This window comes from Oryctolagus cuniculus, chromosome 6 (assembly GCF_964237555.1).
Source record: "Oryctolagus cuniculus chromosome 6, mOryCun1.1, whole genome shotgun sequence".
In the NCBI taxonomy this organism is placed as follows: domain Eukaryota; kingdom Metazoa; phylum Chordata; class Mammalia; order Lagomorpha; family Leporidae; genus Oryctolagus; species Oryctolagus cuniculus.
The window spans coordinates 144716753-144735004 of record NC_091437.1 but is presented as its reverse complement, the minus strand read 5'-3'; the positions used below and the strand labels follow the sequence as shown (position 1 = coordinate 144735004).

General features: G+C 39.0%; 2 protein-coding genes across 4 annotated transcripts in view; one reads left to right on the top strand and one right to left on the bottom strand.

Annotated features, from left to right (window-relative positions):
- The window catches only part of TNFRSF11B (TNF receptor superfamily member 11b), a 30237-nt gene extending 13763 nt beyond the window's left edge, over positions 1-16474 (top strand). Inside the window, exons 2-5 of the mRNA XM_002710603.5 lie at positions 6063-6432; positions 9999-10190; positions 13040-13264; positions 15261-16474. Of these exons, the coding sequence (XP_002710649.1) occupies positions 6063-6432; positions 9999-10190; positions 13040-13264; positions 15261-15649 (1176 nt within the window). The 3' untranslated portion in view covers positions 15650-16474. The remainder of the gene's footprint in view (positions 1-6062; positions 6433-9998; positions 10191-13039; positions 13265-15260) is intronic.
- Positions 1-18252, bottom strand: part of COLEC10 (collectin subfamily member 10) — a 231954-nt gene that overhangs the window by 194413 nt on the left and 19289 nt on the right. The gene's annotated exons all lie outside the window — the stretch shown is intronic.

Below are 18252 nucleotides of genomic sequence, written 5' to 3'. Positions count from 1 at the left end.
AATCTTTATAATTTATTCTATAAGAAGTATTTAGGAAACTCACTATGGTATATATCAGGATGTTTCCTTTCATGGGTAAGATGGGCTATAAAATGGCATTGTTTCCAAACTGACCAGAAGTTTAGCTAACTCTGGATAGTCCTCAAATAGTTCACTCTGTGGCAAAGATCATGACGAGGAATTACAAAAGGAACTCCCAAACCAAGTGGTTATTTCAAGCTTTGCGTGGGCTGCTTTTAATGAATCTTCCATAAATGGAAACCCACTGGGTCATTCATGGTTCTGCATACCAGAGAGCAAGCCCAGTAGTATGGGACTGGTTACATTGCGTAATGTAAAAATAAACTTGCTGGAGGAAGTGTATTCTCCTTTGGTCCTCTAGGAAGACACATACACCAGTAGAGTGTTCTAGTCAAATCACTTACCATCTGAGAAGTTTCCAGCTTAGTAGCTTTGGAGAAAAACTAGTCTTAGCAAGAGGCAGGGAAAGCCATAGTCAGTTCACCTAGACTTCAGGAAACCTCTTGATATTGGTGACTTCCTAACTATGTGCCCTCGAGTCTTAATGAAAAATAAGCACTTGTTTTTGGACAAAATATAAAAGTGATAGTATAAGTACAAGAATTTATTTGAGGCCAGTGCCACGGCTCACTAGGCTAATCCTCCACCTATGGCGCCGGCACACCGGGTTCTAGTCCCAGTCGGGGCGCTGGATTCTGTCCCGGTTGCCCCTCTTCCAGGCCAGCTCTCTGCTGTGGCCAGGGAAGGCAGTGGAGGATGGTCCAAGTGCTTGGGCCCTGCACCCCATCGGAGACCAGGAGAAGTACCTGGCTCCTGCCATCGGATCAGCGTGGTGCGCTGGCCGCAGCGCGCAGGCCGCGGCGGCCATTGGAGGGTGAACCAACGGCAAAAGGAAGACCTTTCTCTCTGTCTCTCTCTCTCACTGTCCACTCTGCCTGTCAAAAAAAAAAAAAAAAAAAGAATTTATTTGATATAAAAGGGATTTGACCAAAATAAATCATCTTATATACCACATGATCTAGGATTGAATTTTGCTTGTACTAATTACTCCAAAATATTATATACATTATTAATTAATCCACTGCCTGGTGCAGAGTGGGTTTAATATGTGTATGTTTGAATGGAAAAGACAAAAGAGAATTTAATATACATAGAACCCACTTTTCTCTCTTCCCTGTACCCACCATTACCATATCATCATGCTTCCTAAAAACAGGGAATTATCATTAGAAGTTTATATATTTGGAGGACCAACAGCTGAATATATCGGCTAGTAATTGCAAAACTATTTAGAGAATTTAATACCAAAATTTACACATATATTTTAAATATTTTATTTGACTTGAAGCATTTAAATAAATATCCATTCATCTACATTTTGATACATGGTCAAGACTTTTCTTGAAGTCTATGTTAACAGTTTCATCCTATGTTTTCTACAAACCCCTTATTTATATGATTTCCGATTCAGTTTTTTTTTAAGATTTATTTATTAGAAAGGCAGAGGAACAGAGAGAGGGAGGGATGGAAGAGAGAGAGAGAGAGAGAGAGAGAGAGAGAGAGAGAGAGAGAGAGAGAGAATATTCCATCTACTGGTTCATTCCCCAATGACTGTAATAACCTGGTCTGGCCAAGGCCAAAACCAGGAACCAGGAACTCCATTTTGGTCTTGTATGTGAGTGGCATCTTCTACTCTCTTGCCAGGTGCATTAGCAGGAAACTGGATAGGAAGCAGGGTAGATAGGACTTGGACTGGTGTTCTGATAATTGAATGCTGACATCACAAGTGGTGGCTTAACCCATTGCACCAAAATGCTGGTCCCCCATCCATTTAGTTTTGAAGGCTACACATATTTATGACAATAATTAATGACATAATCTTTCTAAACATTTTCTCTATTTTTTTAATTGTTGTCACATGTCCTCCAAATTCTTTGTTAGGATGTATTTTGCTGGTGTTTTGTTTTTTGGATTTTCTTTTGAAGGAGGAGGTTTCATCTTTATCCAGACATTCCAAGCATTCAAATATATTTTGTAGTAAAATAGTTCTTTTTTCTATAACCATGTTAGTTAGCTTACATAATATTTCATTGAATTGCTTAATTGTAGTTACAAGTACAATTAACATAAAAAAGATTCAATAATATGCATTCAACTGATTTTTGTTAAGCTTAGGCTCTACTGGTGAAATCAAATATGAGCTAGTTGCTAGAGAGAAGGAATAACTATCATCAAATGATTTTACAAATGGAATGGAAGGAATGGGTGAATCCAAAAAAAAATGAAGATTAGTGTGGAGAGTTTGCATATAAAGGAATGTCTCAAAAATAAACAAGGTGGCATGAAAAGTATGGAGAGGATTAGAGCAAGACATTTTTTTCCAAGTTCATTGGCTAAGTTAACTGTCATACCAAACGATAGTATGATGGTTGAGCTACAAAAGACATTAGAGAACAACTCATTCAAGCTATCACAATCTTTACCCACAACCATCATCTGCAAATAGAAGATTATTTAACAGTTCCCAATATTAAAAATGGAAAGAGAGAAAAGGGAAAAATCTATTACAGATGCAACATTATCTGTGCTTTCAATAAAAGGATGCTTCAGGGAGAAATCTTGGATTGGTAGAAAGTACTAGAGTAGAGGGCTTTGAGATTTTTTTCAAGCACAAGTAGTGTATACCAAATTCTGGATAGAGAGAATGGGAGAAAGGTGAAAGAAAAAAAAAAAAACAACCTATGAAAGCTACAAGGGTAATTCCACTTAATTCTTCTGTAGAAGTCAAGTGTGAAACACACATACACACACACAACATAAAACAAAAAACAAAACAGAGTGGCTTCTTTGGCAGAAAGCACTTACTGCTTCTGCAGACAGAGCTACACATGTGTCCTGGGTTTTTCACATCTTATTCAGTGGTTATTTGGGACTGAATCTTATATAGAAATTCATTTTAAAACTCTTGATAGGTTTTAAATATCAGCTAAAGAAGGCAATATCCAATGTTAAAATGCTATGTTGTATGGCAACTTTTTCAATGCTTTTCCAGAAAAGGCAAAAGAAAGTAAGAGAAAGGGCTGAGAAGAAAGGTTCTGTTAGTCCTGCTTGTCCTCCATCCAGTAACTGATTCCAGAAATTCTGTGTGGGAATTGGGGCTAACCGAAAATTGAGACCTAAACATCTAATTTTGGCCACACAGAGTTCTGTCTTTTTTACCAAAGTGGAAAATTTTCAGATAAAACAGAGGCCTAATTGAATTTGTTGAAAATAAGTCTATAGTTCCTTGAGGCTCTCTGATTTTTAGATTTGCATATAATTTCATATGAAAGCCTTAGAAATTACCTTCACTAAATACTAATTCTTAAGTCGACAATATTTATTTTTCTATGTAATTTCTTTCATCCCAGCTTCCCAGTATCTTAACTAAATGACAACTCATTTACAAAGAACAAACACCATGGCCAATAACCTAGAAAAATATAAGCTGCATCAATATTCTTGACCAAATCTGTGTCTGTGGGGCTCCTTCTCATGAGGAACACAGGTACCATCAGTTGGGTATTCCAATCCCATCCTCAGCTCTCTTGGAAAACAGAGAAAAAGTCAGTGCTGTTGAACAAATGGGCACACCTGATCCACGTGGAGGGTGTACCTCCATGGGAAGTGGGAGGCTTTCAGGACTGTAACCTATTAGGATATATACCTCACTTAGCAGTAGTACTCTAGATAAAGGAATCCTTCTGGATGTCTGAGTCAGGCTTCTTGCAAGCAAACAGAACCCTCAAAAGTGGCTTTCCAGGAAATCTAAAGCAAACAGCCAGAGAAAAAAGTATTTCTCCTTGATTTCAAGTGTCTTAGCAAGTTGTGTCAGCAAAGCACTGAGGATATTAGAAATATTTGGGTTAAATCCACCCAATGAGCCTGGAAGGATGCTCATAATAGAGTCAAATCACCTTCCAGTGCATTAAGTTATTTAATCTTGCTTTGGTTCTTTCATTGCATTGATCATTATTTATAATTACAAGTAATTGCTTCTCCTCTTTTGCTGCCTACCTCCCCACTCAACAATGAGCCTCTGAAGTCAAAGATCATCTCTATTTTTTGCACCACTATATGCTAAGTTCATCCTGTACTGTCTGGTAAATTGTAGATGCTTAATAGATTTTAATTGAATTCAATCTATTTCTGAAAGATACAGGTCAAACCAGAGTATCTACCAACCACTGGTCCATTTCTTTCTCTTAATTTGAACTCACTCCAACTTGGCCAATAAAAGCCCTAGGAAAAGTTGAGCTCAGTCTTTCTTCCAGAAACCTTCAGATCAAGAGGCAATCCTGAAATGACCACAAGCATCCTCAATGTTGCACTCCATTCTGCTTTTTCATTGGTTTAGAGTCCCTTACATCAAAGCACTGTCTCTGTATGAAAATTCCTTTCTATAAAGAGAGCCACGTGACATGTTTTGTTCCTTTCCTTTGTTTTATTGGCTCATATCAGGTCCAATCAGGTCAGATACTTGCCATGTTCCAGTAAGAAGTGAATGAAGTTACTTATATGAAAATTCCTAAACACTTAAGGAAAAGGCCATTTTTTACCTTTGCCATCTCTAATTCCAAATGGAATTCTGTTAACTTAGCTTGGCACATCTTTTTAGGTCAGGGGGTTTCTGTGAAATTTCCTGAGTTCTGCAAAGAAGAACACCTGGAAAAAATTATGTTTTGATTTGCCGCCTCCCCAGAGCCTGAAAATAGTCAGCGTTGTTCCCTGTACCAAAAGCAAACAATAAAAACCAAACAAACTACCCCCTATACACACATAAAACTGGTTTTGCTGAGCATGTATTTACTGTAATTAGTGTGAAGAATTGCTTCAGTTCTCCCTGGAAGAGCTTTTGGGGCCTAGAATACCAGATAGATATCCAAATGGAGCTGTCCTCTCAAAAAGCACCCATGCCCATTAAATCCTTTCTCCTGCTACCCAGACCTCTTCCTGACCTTATATGCAGACTTCTGAAACACTCCCTGCTCTGTACGATTTTTCCCTATTGACCTGAAGAGGCGTAATTTTCTAGACAACATTCATTTAGAGTCTAGACAGCTGGTCCATATGGTCTTAAAAGTCATAAATCTCTTTCCAGAGGATGCCAAGCATATTTGGGCGGGGCAGTGTCTCTTATCTGCATATTCTTGCTGAGATTCTTCCCCTAGTAGGCATTTGGCACCATTTGTTGCATGAATGGATGAATGATAAGAATGCCTGTTATGTAATCAAGAACCTTCACATATCAACAACACTTTACTTCACTATTTGAAATCATCAAGTCTTAGAAATAGAAAACTAAAAGATATTTCATCTAGTCCTAAATATGGCTACTTTGTCCACCCCACTGAGAAACTGTAATCTCTCCACCTTCCAAACCTTAGTGTTCCCGGTCTCCTTTTCTGCTCATTGTTTTTTCTACAATATTTATGTACTAACCTATAATTTATTTATAATATACTTAATTTCTTATTCTTCCAATTGGATTGCAAATTCCATAAGGTTAGAATATCTTGCCTACTTTGGTTTTGATTTTTAAATTAATTTTTTTTAAATTAATTATTTTTATGCCAGGGAGAGAGAGGAGAGAGAGAGAGAGAGAGAGGGAGAGGGAGAGGGAGAGGGAGATCCTCTGTTTTCTGGTTCACTCTCCAAATGCAGCAAGGCTGAAGCCAAGATCTGTGAGTGTGGTCCAGTCTCCCATGTGAATGGCAGGGGCTCAAATACTGTAATCATTGCCTGCTATTTCCCAGGGTATATGTTAGGGGAAGCGGAAATTGAAAGTGGGGCTGTTACTAAAACATGGGGTGCAGGTGTCCACAATCTTGGTCTTTGAGGTTAAGCTACTGGAGGCACTTACTTTGTGGGTGCAACTCAATGGACAGGAAGGGCATTAGCACTAAGGATGTGAGGGGCTTCTTTCATCTAATGCTGCCTTTGCAGAAAAGAATGATCCTATTCCCATGCTAAAAGGCTGTTCTTTCCCTTTCTACTTCCAGTTCCTGGACATCTCCATTAAATGGACCATGCAGGAAACCCTTCCTCCAAAGTATCTCCATTATGATCCAGAAACCTCTCGTCAGCTGATGTGTGACAAATGTCCTCCTGGCACCTACCTGAAGCAGCACTGTACAGCAAGGCGGGAGACCCTGTGCACCCCTTGCCCGGACCACTACTACACAGACACTTGGCACACCAGTGAAGAGTGTCTGTATTGCAGCTCCGTGTGCAAGGAGTTGCAGCACGTCAAGCAGGAGTGCAATCGCACCCACAACCGTGTGTGTGAATGCGAGGAAGGGCGCTACCTCGATCTAGAGTTCTGTGTGAAGCACAGGAGCTGCCCCCCTGGGTTTGGAGTGGCACAAGCTGGTATGTATCAGTTTCCAGCATGCAGCAACATTAATGAGGATTGTGCAAAGCCTGACAGCAGTGAAAGTTAGGGGGACACTTTTGTCCTGAGAAGATTACAGGCTAGCAAATTGCAACAGGAATAGGACCTGAAGGTATGTCCTGTGTGTCTGGCATACTTTCAAAGGACCATTTCCCAGAGGAATACTTTACCACTATAGGGCAATTTAGTGAAAAATCTCAAATGCAGCAAATTACCCTCTAATGAGATGTATGATGAATTGTTCTTTAAAGAAACATACTCCAAGTCTCATGGCTTGTGGTTGATAGATACCTCTATGTTTCACTTCAGCACGGGTGGCTTCAAACTGCAGTGCTTTCTGACAAACATCAGAAATGTTAATTGATAACAAGGGAGTAATTATGCTGATATTAATGAGGCTCTGGAGTGCTAACAATGAGCAGTTATAATTAATTATGTAAAAAATGAGAATGGTTAGGGGAAATGCATTTCATTATTAAAAAATGAAGCTACTTCTTCCTTTGGCCTGGGAGTTGAGTGCCTGGGAGGATAAAGCTTGTTGCAGCCTCTCTTCAATGAGCTTATTCTTTATCTTGGACAAAACAGATTGTGAAGCAAAGAGTGAGCTCTTGTCTAGAAACAAAGTGCTTTCTCTTTTTTGCATCCTGAACATTGTAGGTTAGAACCAGTGTGCACTGAATCTTTTAAAACTACAACCCACATTTTTTTCCAACACATTCCTGAAGCTTCAGTGTCACAAACTTCTCATGGCTTAGGAAAATTAAGAGTATTCACTTACTTCACTGGAGAGAGTTGGAATAAGTATAGATCTTGATTATTCAATTTGAAGCAGTGTTTCTCGGCTTCAGCACTACTGACATTTGGGGCTGCATAATTCCTGTGGTGGGCAGCTGTCCTGTGGACTGTGCTGTGTCTACCAGCATCCCTGGCTTCCTGTCACAGGAGCAGCTGTCATCTCCCCATTGTGACAGTCAAAACTTTCTCAACACTGGCTGGTAAAATTGCACCTTATTAAAGACCACCAGCACACTAGATGCTAATTATCTATACCTATTTTCACTTTCAAACGTTGTGACACACAAAGTCCAGATTATTAGATAACATATCCTTTAGGTTTAAAGGCATACAAAGGAAACATATTCAAAAGTCAAAATCTGTCCATTTCCTACATAGTGAATCTTATAAAATCAATTACAGAAGGTGCAAATTCTATCAGATTCTTAAAATGTATCTCATGTGAACATTCAAGGCAGGAATTAATGGTGTTTTCTAATTTTTATTGGATGATGGTTTGGAATTCAGTGCTAAGCCAAGGTGCAGAAGGGAAGCCCATCCAACAAAAGCAAATCTTTTTAATTCGATTCAGAAGTCCTATATTTAGAAAATTAATTAAGCATTGACTGTGCTGCTTGTAAACTAGAAAATTTTTGAAAAGCAATGGAAATAGTAAGAATCTTTTTCACATAAGCATGAAAATATAAAGTAAAGTAAGCCAGGAATTAGAAGACTTAGGTCAAAGGCACCCAGTCTAGTCTCTGGCATTAGGGTGTGATTTATTTATTTCTCCCTCCCTAAAAGCTCACATGGTGCTTTCTCTTGAAAAATGAAAGGTTTCCAGCTCAAGCAGAAGGAAGGGTTATGTGGTGTTGCTCTAAATGTATTTAATAACAACTCCTTTTTGATGTTGCTGTTTGGAAGTTAGATTCTGCCTCTATATTTTGTGTATAACCTTCTGACAGTTAGCTCTATAATCCTATGGAATCCCTTACAACTAGCATGGTGAATTCTCCACTGTAAAGCCAACATTCTCTCGTCATTTTCATATTTCACATTTTGCCTGGTCATAATTTTTATATTCCCACTAACACTAATAAGGCTGAATCACAACTTAGTGGATAAATTGTTTCTTTATAAAAAAGTTCTTTCAATTATAAAGGGGAAAATCCTACCCAGAAAGGTCATTAGATGAAACCTGCAAGTGTATTGTGAACTTGAGTTCCATCATTCTTGGATTCCTGTTGTTAAGAACTTTAAAGCCCAACTTACCTAAAAGGACATTTAATTCATATTGCTTTCTCATTAGGGGGCAAGAGAAGACCCAAGCCACAGGGGTGTATCTAAAGAATGACATATGAGTTTGTGTGCAGAATGTTCTGTGATTCCTAGTAAATCAATAATGAAAGAGTGACATGGAATCCCTACTCAAATATCTATGCTTGTAATACTGTTTGGTTTATAGAATTCAAGGAGAGTGATGCATTAAGAAAATATTAGAAAAAAACCTCTCTTTGCTTTATATGGTGATTCCTATGAAAATGTCACCAAAATCCAGGAAATATGGAAATAGCCTTTAACATGTGAAGATTTCAGGCAGTAGTTTCTTTTCTCTTTCTTCTGCCAGTCCCATATCATTTTTGTAAGTCAATGAACCTTCAGTCAGAAAAAAGAAACACAAGATGAAACTAGACCCAATCAATTTTGCTTGCCCCAACCCCTTTTCTTCTGGTTTTGGTAAAAAAATACATTGAAGTAGGGGGTTGAGATTTTTAATAAATGAAGTTTTAATAACTTTCTATAGCTTCCACTTGTTTCTTTTGTATTTGTTATCTTGCATAAGCCAGAATTGCCCTGTAAAATTTACATTTGAATATTGAAATATAAATCTGTTCAACTAACTCACACTAGATGGAGATATTTTCATATGCAAATACACAAATGTATGATCTACCCATGCATAATACAGCCAAATGTTTAAAGATATTTATTTTTAATAGCATCTTTAGTTGTTGACTGCTTCGTGTTTTCCTATCAGTGATTTCTCCAAATTTATCAAGTACTTTTCCACCATGAAATAAAAGCCCTTGTAATCATCCTTCTCTGTTTTCACTACTTGTACTCAACAGTTTAAGCCATAGTATATCATCTTCCATTTACCATGTGGCTAACTGCAGGCTTATGCTTTCGAGTCAGCAGCCAACTTTATTGCCACCTTAAAAAGTTTATTATAATGCTGTAAATTTTTACTTCTCCAGGTTAGCATACTTAAGAGTTGCTTCACAATTAGGATTCAGGAAAGAAAGAACTTCAGTAGGAACTGATTGGAATTTAATGATGCAACATTCAATGGATCCTGATTTCAAAGAATGGTATTACAGCAGACACACAGCAGTTATCTTAATGATTTTCCAGGAACAATTGTGTCAAGAATATGGTTGACAACAAGGCCTTATTGCCACTTCAAGCAGAAGCAGGACTAATGAATGCCCTATTCCTCTTTCTTCTCCTATTTCATGAGCGTTTTGTAGGTAACAGCAAAACAAACTTGCACTGGTATTTCAAGGAGGGGAGACTGCCTAAGGGGTTGACTGTAGAAGTTTTGTTCTCTCTGTCTAATGAAGTGAAACATGAAAATGGTTGAAGTTTTGTGCAACATAAAAGTAGCAGTTACAAACAAGTAGAAAGTCTTTTCTAAAGTGTTTTAAGAGGGTATTTGCTGTGAAGGTATTTGAGAAGAAGGTGCTAAATTGCTTGATACTTCCTGTAGGAACCCCAGAGCGGAATACAGTTTGCAAAAGATGTCCAGATGGATTCTTTTCGGATGAGATGTCTTCTAAAGCCCCCTGTCGAAAACACACAAATTGCAGTGCACTTGGTTTGCTGCTAACTCAGAAAGGAAATGCAACACATGACAATGTATGTTCTGGAAACAGTGAATCAACTCAAAAATGTGGAATAGGTAATTATATTTTAACATCTTTGACTTTCTACCATTTTGTAGTATTATTTTTCACTAAGTTAAACGTGTCTCTCACCACATTAGTCAATCTCACTTTTTCCCTTTCTTGAATTGTTGCCAGCTAAGACTATTCCTCTTGCCATCATTGCTAATGCACAACACAGAATCTTTCAAAAAGCCCTCGTCTTCTCAGATAATACCCCAAACCCTGGTTTTATTCCCTTCCTTTCACACTGAAATCAGCTCTTACTCATGGGTAAAAGACAGTGTCAAGCTTGTGGCTGAGGCCAAACGTAGCAGAGTCCAAATTGTAGAACGTTAGTTATGTATTTTTACCACTTTCAATGATAAACTGTGTTTTTAGCTGAAGAATACATTGACAACCAAGAACTAAGGTGATACAAAATGTGCCACATTAGAAATGTGTACTTAGCTTTGCTACTTGTGGTATTATTGCCTGTGTTATGTGGATATTCCAAGTCCCTTAGTTGTTTAACTCTTTCTTTAGCAGGTGTCCCTGGCACAAAAAGGCTTCAGGTATCTGGATGCATTCCACATCAGTAATGAATCAACTTGGGTGTACTCTTACCCTGTCACTGCTACCACTAGACTAATCTCAGCCCTTCATGCAAGGTTTCATCACATCAAAGGCAATCTGCTTTCTATAATAGCATTAACCAACTTTACTTTCCACAAATATCTTTCTGTGCTGCATAGATGCATACAAAGTATAGTAATGGGGGTTTACGTGTTTAGGATTCTGATCATTTTCTGTTTTTAATTACCATCAAAATCTTAGACAAATCACTTAGCCTTTCTGCTTTCTTATCTAAAATGTTAAATTGGGAGCAGGCATTTAGCCTAGCAGTTATGAAGCCCACATCCCACATCAGAGTTCCTGGGATTGATTCCTGTATCGGGCTCCTTATTCCAGCTTCCTACCAATGCAAACAAACAAACAAACAAACAAACAAAAAATATTAGGAAGAACAGTGATGGCTCAAGTATCTGGGTTCCTGCTTGTCCTATGGAAGACCTGGATTGTGTTTCCAGGTCCTGCTGGAAAGCTCAGCCCCAGCCATTGTGGGCATTAGGAGAGTGAACCAAAAGATTGGAGCTTGCTCTTATTCTCTCTCACTCTGTCTCTGTTCCTGTCTCTGTCTCTGTCTCTGTCTTTCTCTTTCTCCCCAGTCCCCTTCTGTGTCTCTTGAATAAATGAATTTTTAAAAATTTAAGTGAAGGCCGGCGCCACGGCTCACTAGGCTAATCCTCCGCCTTGCGGCGCCAGCACACCGGGTTCTAGTCCCGGTAGGGGCGCTGGATTCTGTCCCCGTTGCCCCTCTTCCAGGCCAGCTCTCTGCTGTGGCCAGGGAGTGCAGTGGAGGATGGCCCAAGTGCTTGGGCCCTGCACCCCATGGGAGACCAGGAGAAGTACCTGGCTCCTGCCATCGGATCAGCGCGGTGCGCCGGCCACAGTGCGCCAGCCGTGGCGGCCATTGGAGGGTGAACCAACGGCAAAAAAAGGAAGACCTTTCTCTCTGTCTCTCTCTCTCACTGTCCACTCTGCCTGTCAAAAAAATAAATAAATAAATAAATAAATAAGTGAAATTAGGGAAGGGCTAGTAAAAGAAGTGACTTCTTACTTTAACATTGTCTTTATTTCATATCTAGTTTTCTTTTTGTCATTCGTGAGTACTTACCATGTGTCAAGTACATCACTATATACGCTTTAAAATTTACTTTCACATTGCAGTTTGTTTAAAGTCAGTGTGGAACTGATTGGAGTGAATGGCAGAGCCAGGATTCAAACCCAAAGACAAAGTCCTGATCCCTGGGATATACTGACTCTACCCAGACACTTGGGCTACTACAACTGTTTTCTAAATGATATATTTTTACATTTGATTATTTTCCCACTGAATGCATAGTTAAATGTCTCTGTCTATCCCCTGCCTTAGTTTGTGTTTGTCAAAAAAAACCTTCCAGGATTCTAGTTGTTGGGTTTCTCACCTTTCTTCAATGTTACCCTGAATAAAGGAGCATTCTTCAGGTTTGCCGTTCTTTGTTTCCAGGCAGAGGTTAGATACAGATGTAAAATAATACACATATAGGTGTATATGTTTATAAAATGATATACTATTTCAGATTACACTTTAAGCTCTTTAAAAGCTTGATTAAGTTTATTTTGATACTGATCTTGTTGTAAGTACCTCTGGGTACTTAGGTAAACTTCTAAGAGTGTGAATATTATAGAATTTGGGGGTATGATTTATTTATACCAATATTATATTCTTTTTAAATATTTATTTAATTATTTGAAAGGCAGAGTTGAAGATTCAGAAGGAGAGATATATAGAGAGAGATCTTCTATCCACTGATTCACTCCTCAAATGGCTGCAACAGCCAGGGCTGGGCCAGGCTAACGCCAGGAACCAGGAGCTCCTTCTGGGTCTCCCACATGGGTACAGGGCCCATCTTCTGCTGTTTTCCCACGCACATTTGCAGGAAGCTGTATTAGAAGTGGAGCAGCAGGGACTTGAACCCATACCCATAACTGATGCCAGCACTGCTGATGTCAGCTCAACCCACTATGCCACAGTGCTGACCCTTATTACATTCTTATTACACATTTATTCATTCCACTCTCCCAAACATGCTCAAAAACAAACATTGGAAAGTACATAGGTCTAGTTGGTCTCTGGCACTGACCAGCCAACAGAAGGATGCTTTTATTGAAACTTCTTATTGTTGTAAGTGTATCCTGCATTGTGTCTTCTTTTGGTGTCTGTCCAATAGACTTCCAGGGATGCATTTATTGAGTAAGTCTTTGTTTTGTCATCTTCCTTTAGATGTCACCTTATGTGAGGAGGCATTCTTCAGGTTTGCTGTTCCTACAAAGTTTACACCCAACTGGCTCAGTGTCCTGGTAGACAATTTGCCTGGAAGCAAAGTAAATGCTGAGAGTGTAGAGAGGATAAAACGGCGGCATAGTTCACAAGAACAAACATTCCAGCTGCTGAAGTTATGGAAACATCAAAATAAAGACCAAGACATGGTCAAGAAGATCATCCAAGGTATGGTAATCCGAATAAACGCTTAAACCAGAAATCAAAGATGCCTGATTATCACAAAGCAGGAACAAGACTGTGTGCCTGTTGTGGGGGTGATGTTTCCCTGTGTAATTACGCTTAGATTGAAAAACTACATATTGTGATAGTGTAGATACTATTCCTAGAGCAGTCACATAATGTTTTATTCTCACCTTCACCCCCAAATTTCTTACCAGAGTGTACTAAACACTCTAACAGAGGAGAAATACATTTCAAATACAAGAGGAGACCTCAAGGAATCTGCTTCCTGATCCTTATTATTTTCTTTATTATCCTGCAGACCTTCCTAGGAGACATTCTTTAACCACTTCAGATATCACCTTCTTTTCTACCAAAAAGCTGTGTTGCATTGATTTGGAAATTTTGTCTGAGAGGCTCTGAGTGTCTTTCAGATATCCTCTCATTAATCCTCATAACACAGCCGATATTGAAATTACCATTTTAATAGCATATATTGTGAGGTTTAATGGGATAAGATCTGAAAAGTATTTGAATTTTCTGGAAGAAAGGGCTAGTTAAAAGCCAAGTACTGTTATATTTTAGTGGTTTATAAAGAATTCCATTTAGGCCGGCGCCACGGCTCACTAGGCTAATCTTCCGCCTTGCGACACCGGCATATCGGGTTCTAATCCCGGTCGGGGCGCCGGATTCTCTCCCCGTTGCCCCTCTTCCAGGCCAGCTCTCTGCTGTGGCCAGGGAGTGCAGTGGAGGATGGCCCAAGTGCTTGGGCCCTGCACCCCATGGGAGACTGGGAGAAGCACCTGGCTCCTGGCTCCTGCCATCAGATCAGCACGGTGCGCGGGCCGCAGCGCGCCAGCCGCGGCGGCCATTGGAGGGTGAACCAATGGCAAAGGAAGACCTTTCTCTCTGTCTCTCTCTCTCACTGTCCACTCTGCCTGTCAAAAAAAAAAAAAAAAAAAAAAAAAAAAAAAAGAATAAAGAATCCCCTTTAGAAGTAGTGTGTGTGTGTGTGTGGGATAAAGAGAGAGAGAGATGAGGAAGATATTCATAATGTAGTTATTGCCAATAATCTCATTCTACACTTTGCTATTAGTTATGTGACCCGGTAGTCTTATACTATCTAAAAACCTCTAAGATCTGCAACTGAGGCAACAGTTTTTAGGAAACTAACATCTTTGATAACTGAATGCTTTTATTTATGCCAGGAGCAAACTTTGTTTTTGGCAAGCCAAAATATTCTTTGAATGTATACATTACCCCCCGAAGTGAAAAGAAAGGGAAGTAGAGAATCCAAGACTGTTATAATCAAATTCCTTATTTTACAAATGAGGACAGTGTAGTCCAGAAAAATGAGCTGACCTGCCTGAGGGCTCACAGATACTAAATGATTTATGTCATTAATAGGAACGGAAGTTACTCCCTCTTAGGTTTATTCTCAAGCTCACTGCTGAAATATCCTCCAGCCTGTGTGTATCCATCGATTCTTTGACCTCATATCTTCAGGTTTTCAGATATTCTCCTCAGGGTAGCAGCCCTCCAGTGTGGAGTATACTTATTAAGGAGTAGTTAAAGCAACTCTTCAAACAGTGCCTCTGTCGTAGAGCAACTAATGAAGTGTACATTACAAGATAAATCACTTGAATATTTTATTTCTCTTTCTGAAACGTTAAGGTTTTATTCTCAGTCATTTGTTAGAAAACTAAGAGTGATATGTCTGTAATTTTATAGTGTTAATTTTCAAAGTTGGAGGCTTCTCATAAAGCTCTGATGGATGCCTAGAATATATAACACATTATCCTATTGAAACACAAATAAGATTTATCTCAGTTCTCAGAAATAACTGATGTCACTCAAACTCCCCCCAAAAAAGAAAGGAAAAGGTTACCCTTAAAGTAAAACTATGAAATTGCTTGAGACTCCTTTGCCTCAGGCTGGCTTCATGATGGCAGTAAATGAATATAAATGATGTAAACTCTCCTTGGGCTCTTGTTTCTTGCAGATATTGACCTCTGTGAAAACAGTGTGCAGCGGCACATTGGGCACGCAAACCTCACCTTGGATCAGCTTCGCAGCTTGATGGAGAGTTTACCCGGGAAGAAAGTAGGAGCAGAAGCCATTGAAAAAGCAAGAAGGGCTTGCAAATCAAGTGAGCAGCTCCCCAAGCTGCTCAGTCTGTGGAGAACAAAGAATGGAGACCAAGACTCTTTGAAGGGCCTCATGCATGCCCTGAAGCACTTGAAAACCTACCACTTTCCCAAGAGTGTCACTCAGAGTCTGAGGAAGACCATCAGGTTCCTTCACAGCTTCACAATGTACAGACTGTACCAGAAGCTATTTTTAGAGATGATAGGGAACCAGGTCCAATCAGTAAAAATAAGCTGCTTATAACCGAAATCAGCCACCGAGCTATTCTTTCCCAAGGGCCAGATCTGATGGCTGGGTACACTGTTTCTCAGGCGCTTGAGGGGAGACAATGATTTCTTTCTCACCACCAATGACTAATTTTGCCACAGGGCAGTAAAAGAAACTATGACGTGAAGAAGGAACTAGCATCTCCCCAAAAGTTCAATAAATCCCAAATAGTTTATTCAACTGTTAGATCTGGCCCAGTATCTACTGACTATATTTTCCCTTATTACTGCTTGCAGTAATTCAACTGGAAACAACAAAAACTAGACTCCATTGTGCTTTACTAAATATGGGAATGTGTAACTTAAATAGCTTTGAGATTTCAGCTGTGCTAGCGGCTTTTATTAGAAAGCCATATTTTTTTCTGTAAAAGTTACTAATATATCTGTAACACTATTACAGTATTGCTATTTATATTCATTCAAATAGAAGGTTTGTACATATTATCATCCTAAAGAGAAGTGGTGTAAGACTTAATTTTGGAAAGAAAAAATTATATTCTGTTTATTATTATAAAAAATGAAAGAGATAAAATATATTTTTTAATGGAAAGTTTGTAGGATTTTCTAATAGATACCGCCATTTTTCCTATGTGGAGTGTTTTTTATAATATAATTTTATCTGTATAAGCTGTAATATCATTTTATAGAAAATGCATTATTTAGTCAATGGTTTAATGTTGGAAAGTGTATGAAATGTAAATTATCTGAATATTAGATGCTCTGAGAAATTGAATGTACCTTATTTAAAAGATTTTATAGTTTTACTATATAAACATCATTAAAGTTTTCAAATTATTTTTCATTGCTTTTCCTCTTGCTTTTATTTGGATGGATGTTGATAAGTCTAAGCTTTCACAATGTTTTATTGTTGCGTGTGTATGTGTGTTTTAAATCAGAAGGAACATCTGGGAGTAGTTAAAATACAGATTTCTGGACTGATTTTTTGAAAAACTGGGAATGAGGGCAGAAATGTAGATTTTAAACAAGTCCCAAAGTAATTCTTATACATTCAAATTGGTGAACTTCTGGTATCAGGCTTGGAATACAGATGGTGTAAGCCACACAAAATTGCTGTCACTAAATTTGAAAGACCAAATAGTGAGCTCTTGATTACAAACAATAGAAAACAGCACTACTTTATTTAAGAAATAGAAAAACCTAACTGGAAGGATGGTATATTGATTGGTTTGAATGACAACCCAGAAAGATATGTACAATCCATTAATCATTCCCAGAACTTCTAAATGTTACCTTATTTAGAAAAAAGGGTCTTTGTAAATATAATTAAGAATCTGGAGATGTGATTATTCTAGATTATCCACATAGGTCATAAAGATAATTTCTTTATAAGAAACACACAACACAGACGCATAGAAAAGGAGACAATGTGAAGACAAATGTGGTAATACGCTGATGTGGCCCTATGTCCAGGGAGCTAGGAGCAGCCTGGCATAGGTGCCCCATCCCATACCCCAAAGCCTCTGTAGGGAGTATGGCCCTGCTGACATCTTGATTTTGGAATTCTGGTCTCCAGAACCACAAGAAATTTCTCTTGTTTTATGCACTCCCCACCCGCTGCCCCACTTGTGGTAATTTTCTACAGCAGCCATGGGAAACTAATACAGATGGCCTCCAAGATTTAGAAAGGGCAGAATCAAGAAACCTCTGGGTCCCTTGGGGGAACTTTCTACTCTTTCTTGCAATTACATCTCTATATCTTTCCATTTTAAATTTCCAATGCCTAGGCATTTCAGTTTACCCAGAGTTTCCTTTCTAAAGGAGATAAAACAAATGAAAGTCATGGAAGCCTTTTTTCTCTCTATTTCTTAACTTTATTCTGAAATACATTTAGATTTATAAGACCATTAAAAAGAGAGTTCAGGCCGGCACCGCGGCTCACTAGGCTAATCGTCTGCCTGCGGATCTGGTACTTCGTGTTCTAGTCCCAGTTGGGGTGCCGGTTCTGTCCTGGTTGCTCCTCTTCCAGTCCAGCTCTCTGCTGTGGCCCAGGAGGGCAGTGGAGGATGGCCCAGGTGCTTGGGCCCTGCACCCACATGGGAGACCAGGAGAAAGCACCTGGCTCCTGGCTTTGGATTGGCACAGCTCCGGCTGTGGTGGCCATTTGGGGAGTGAACCAACAGAAGGAAGACCTTTCTCTCTGTCTTTCTCTCTCACTGTCTAACTCAGCCTGTCAAAGAAAAAAAAAAAAAAACTAAGAAGACAGTTCAGAGTTTCCCTATGTGCCACTTAATGGGTTTCCACCAAAATTGTTATCATTTATGACTATTATTCCACTTATCCAATCTAAGAAATTAATCTTAGTGCAATGCTACCAACCAAACTACCAACTTCATCTAATTGTCTTAGGTTGGGATTCATGTCAAGGCATGGGCAGTGAGGGTCTGTCCTCACTCATGAATTGCAATTCTCAGAAAGGGGCTATCATTGTGAACAGGCTCCACCATATCCACCCTTTCTTACTCTAGTTTCCTTTTTCCTCACTTTACTAAGATTTAGAATGCGACGACAGACATCAACACCTGATTTATAAAATCTGATGTTATGGCCACTCTGATAGAA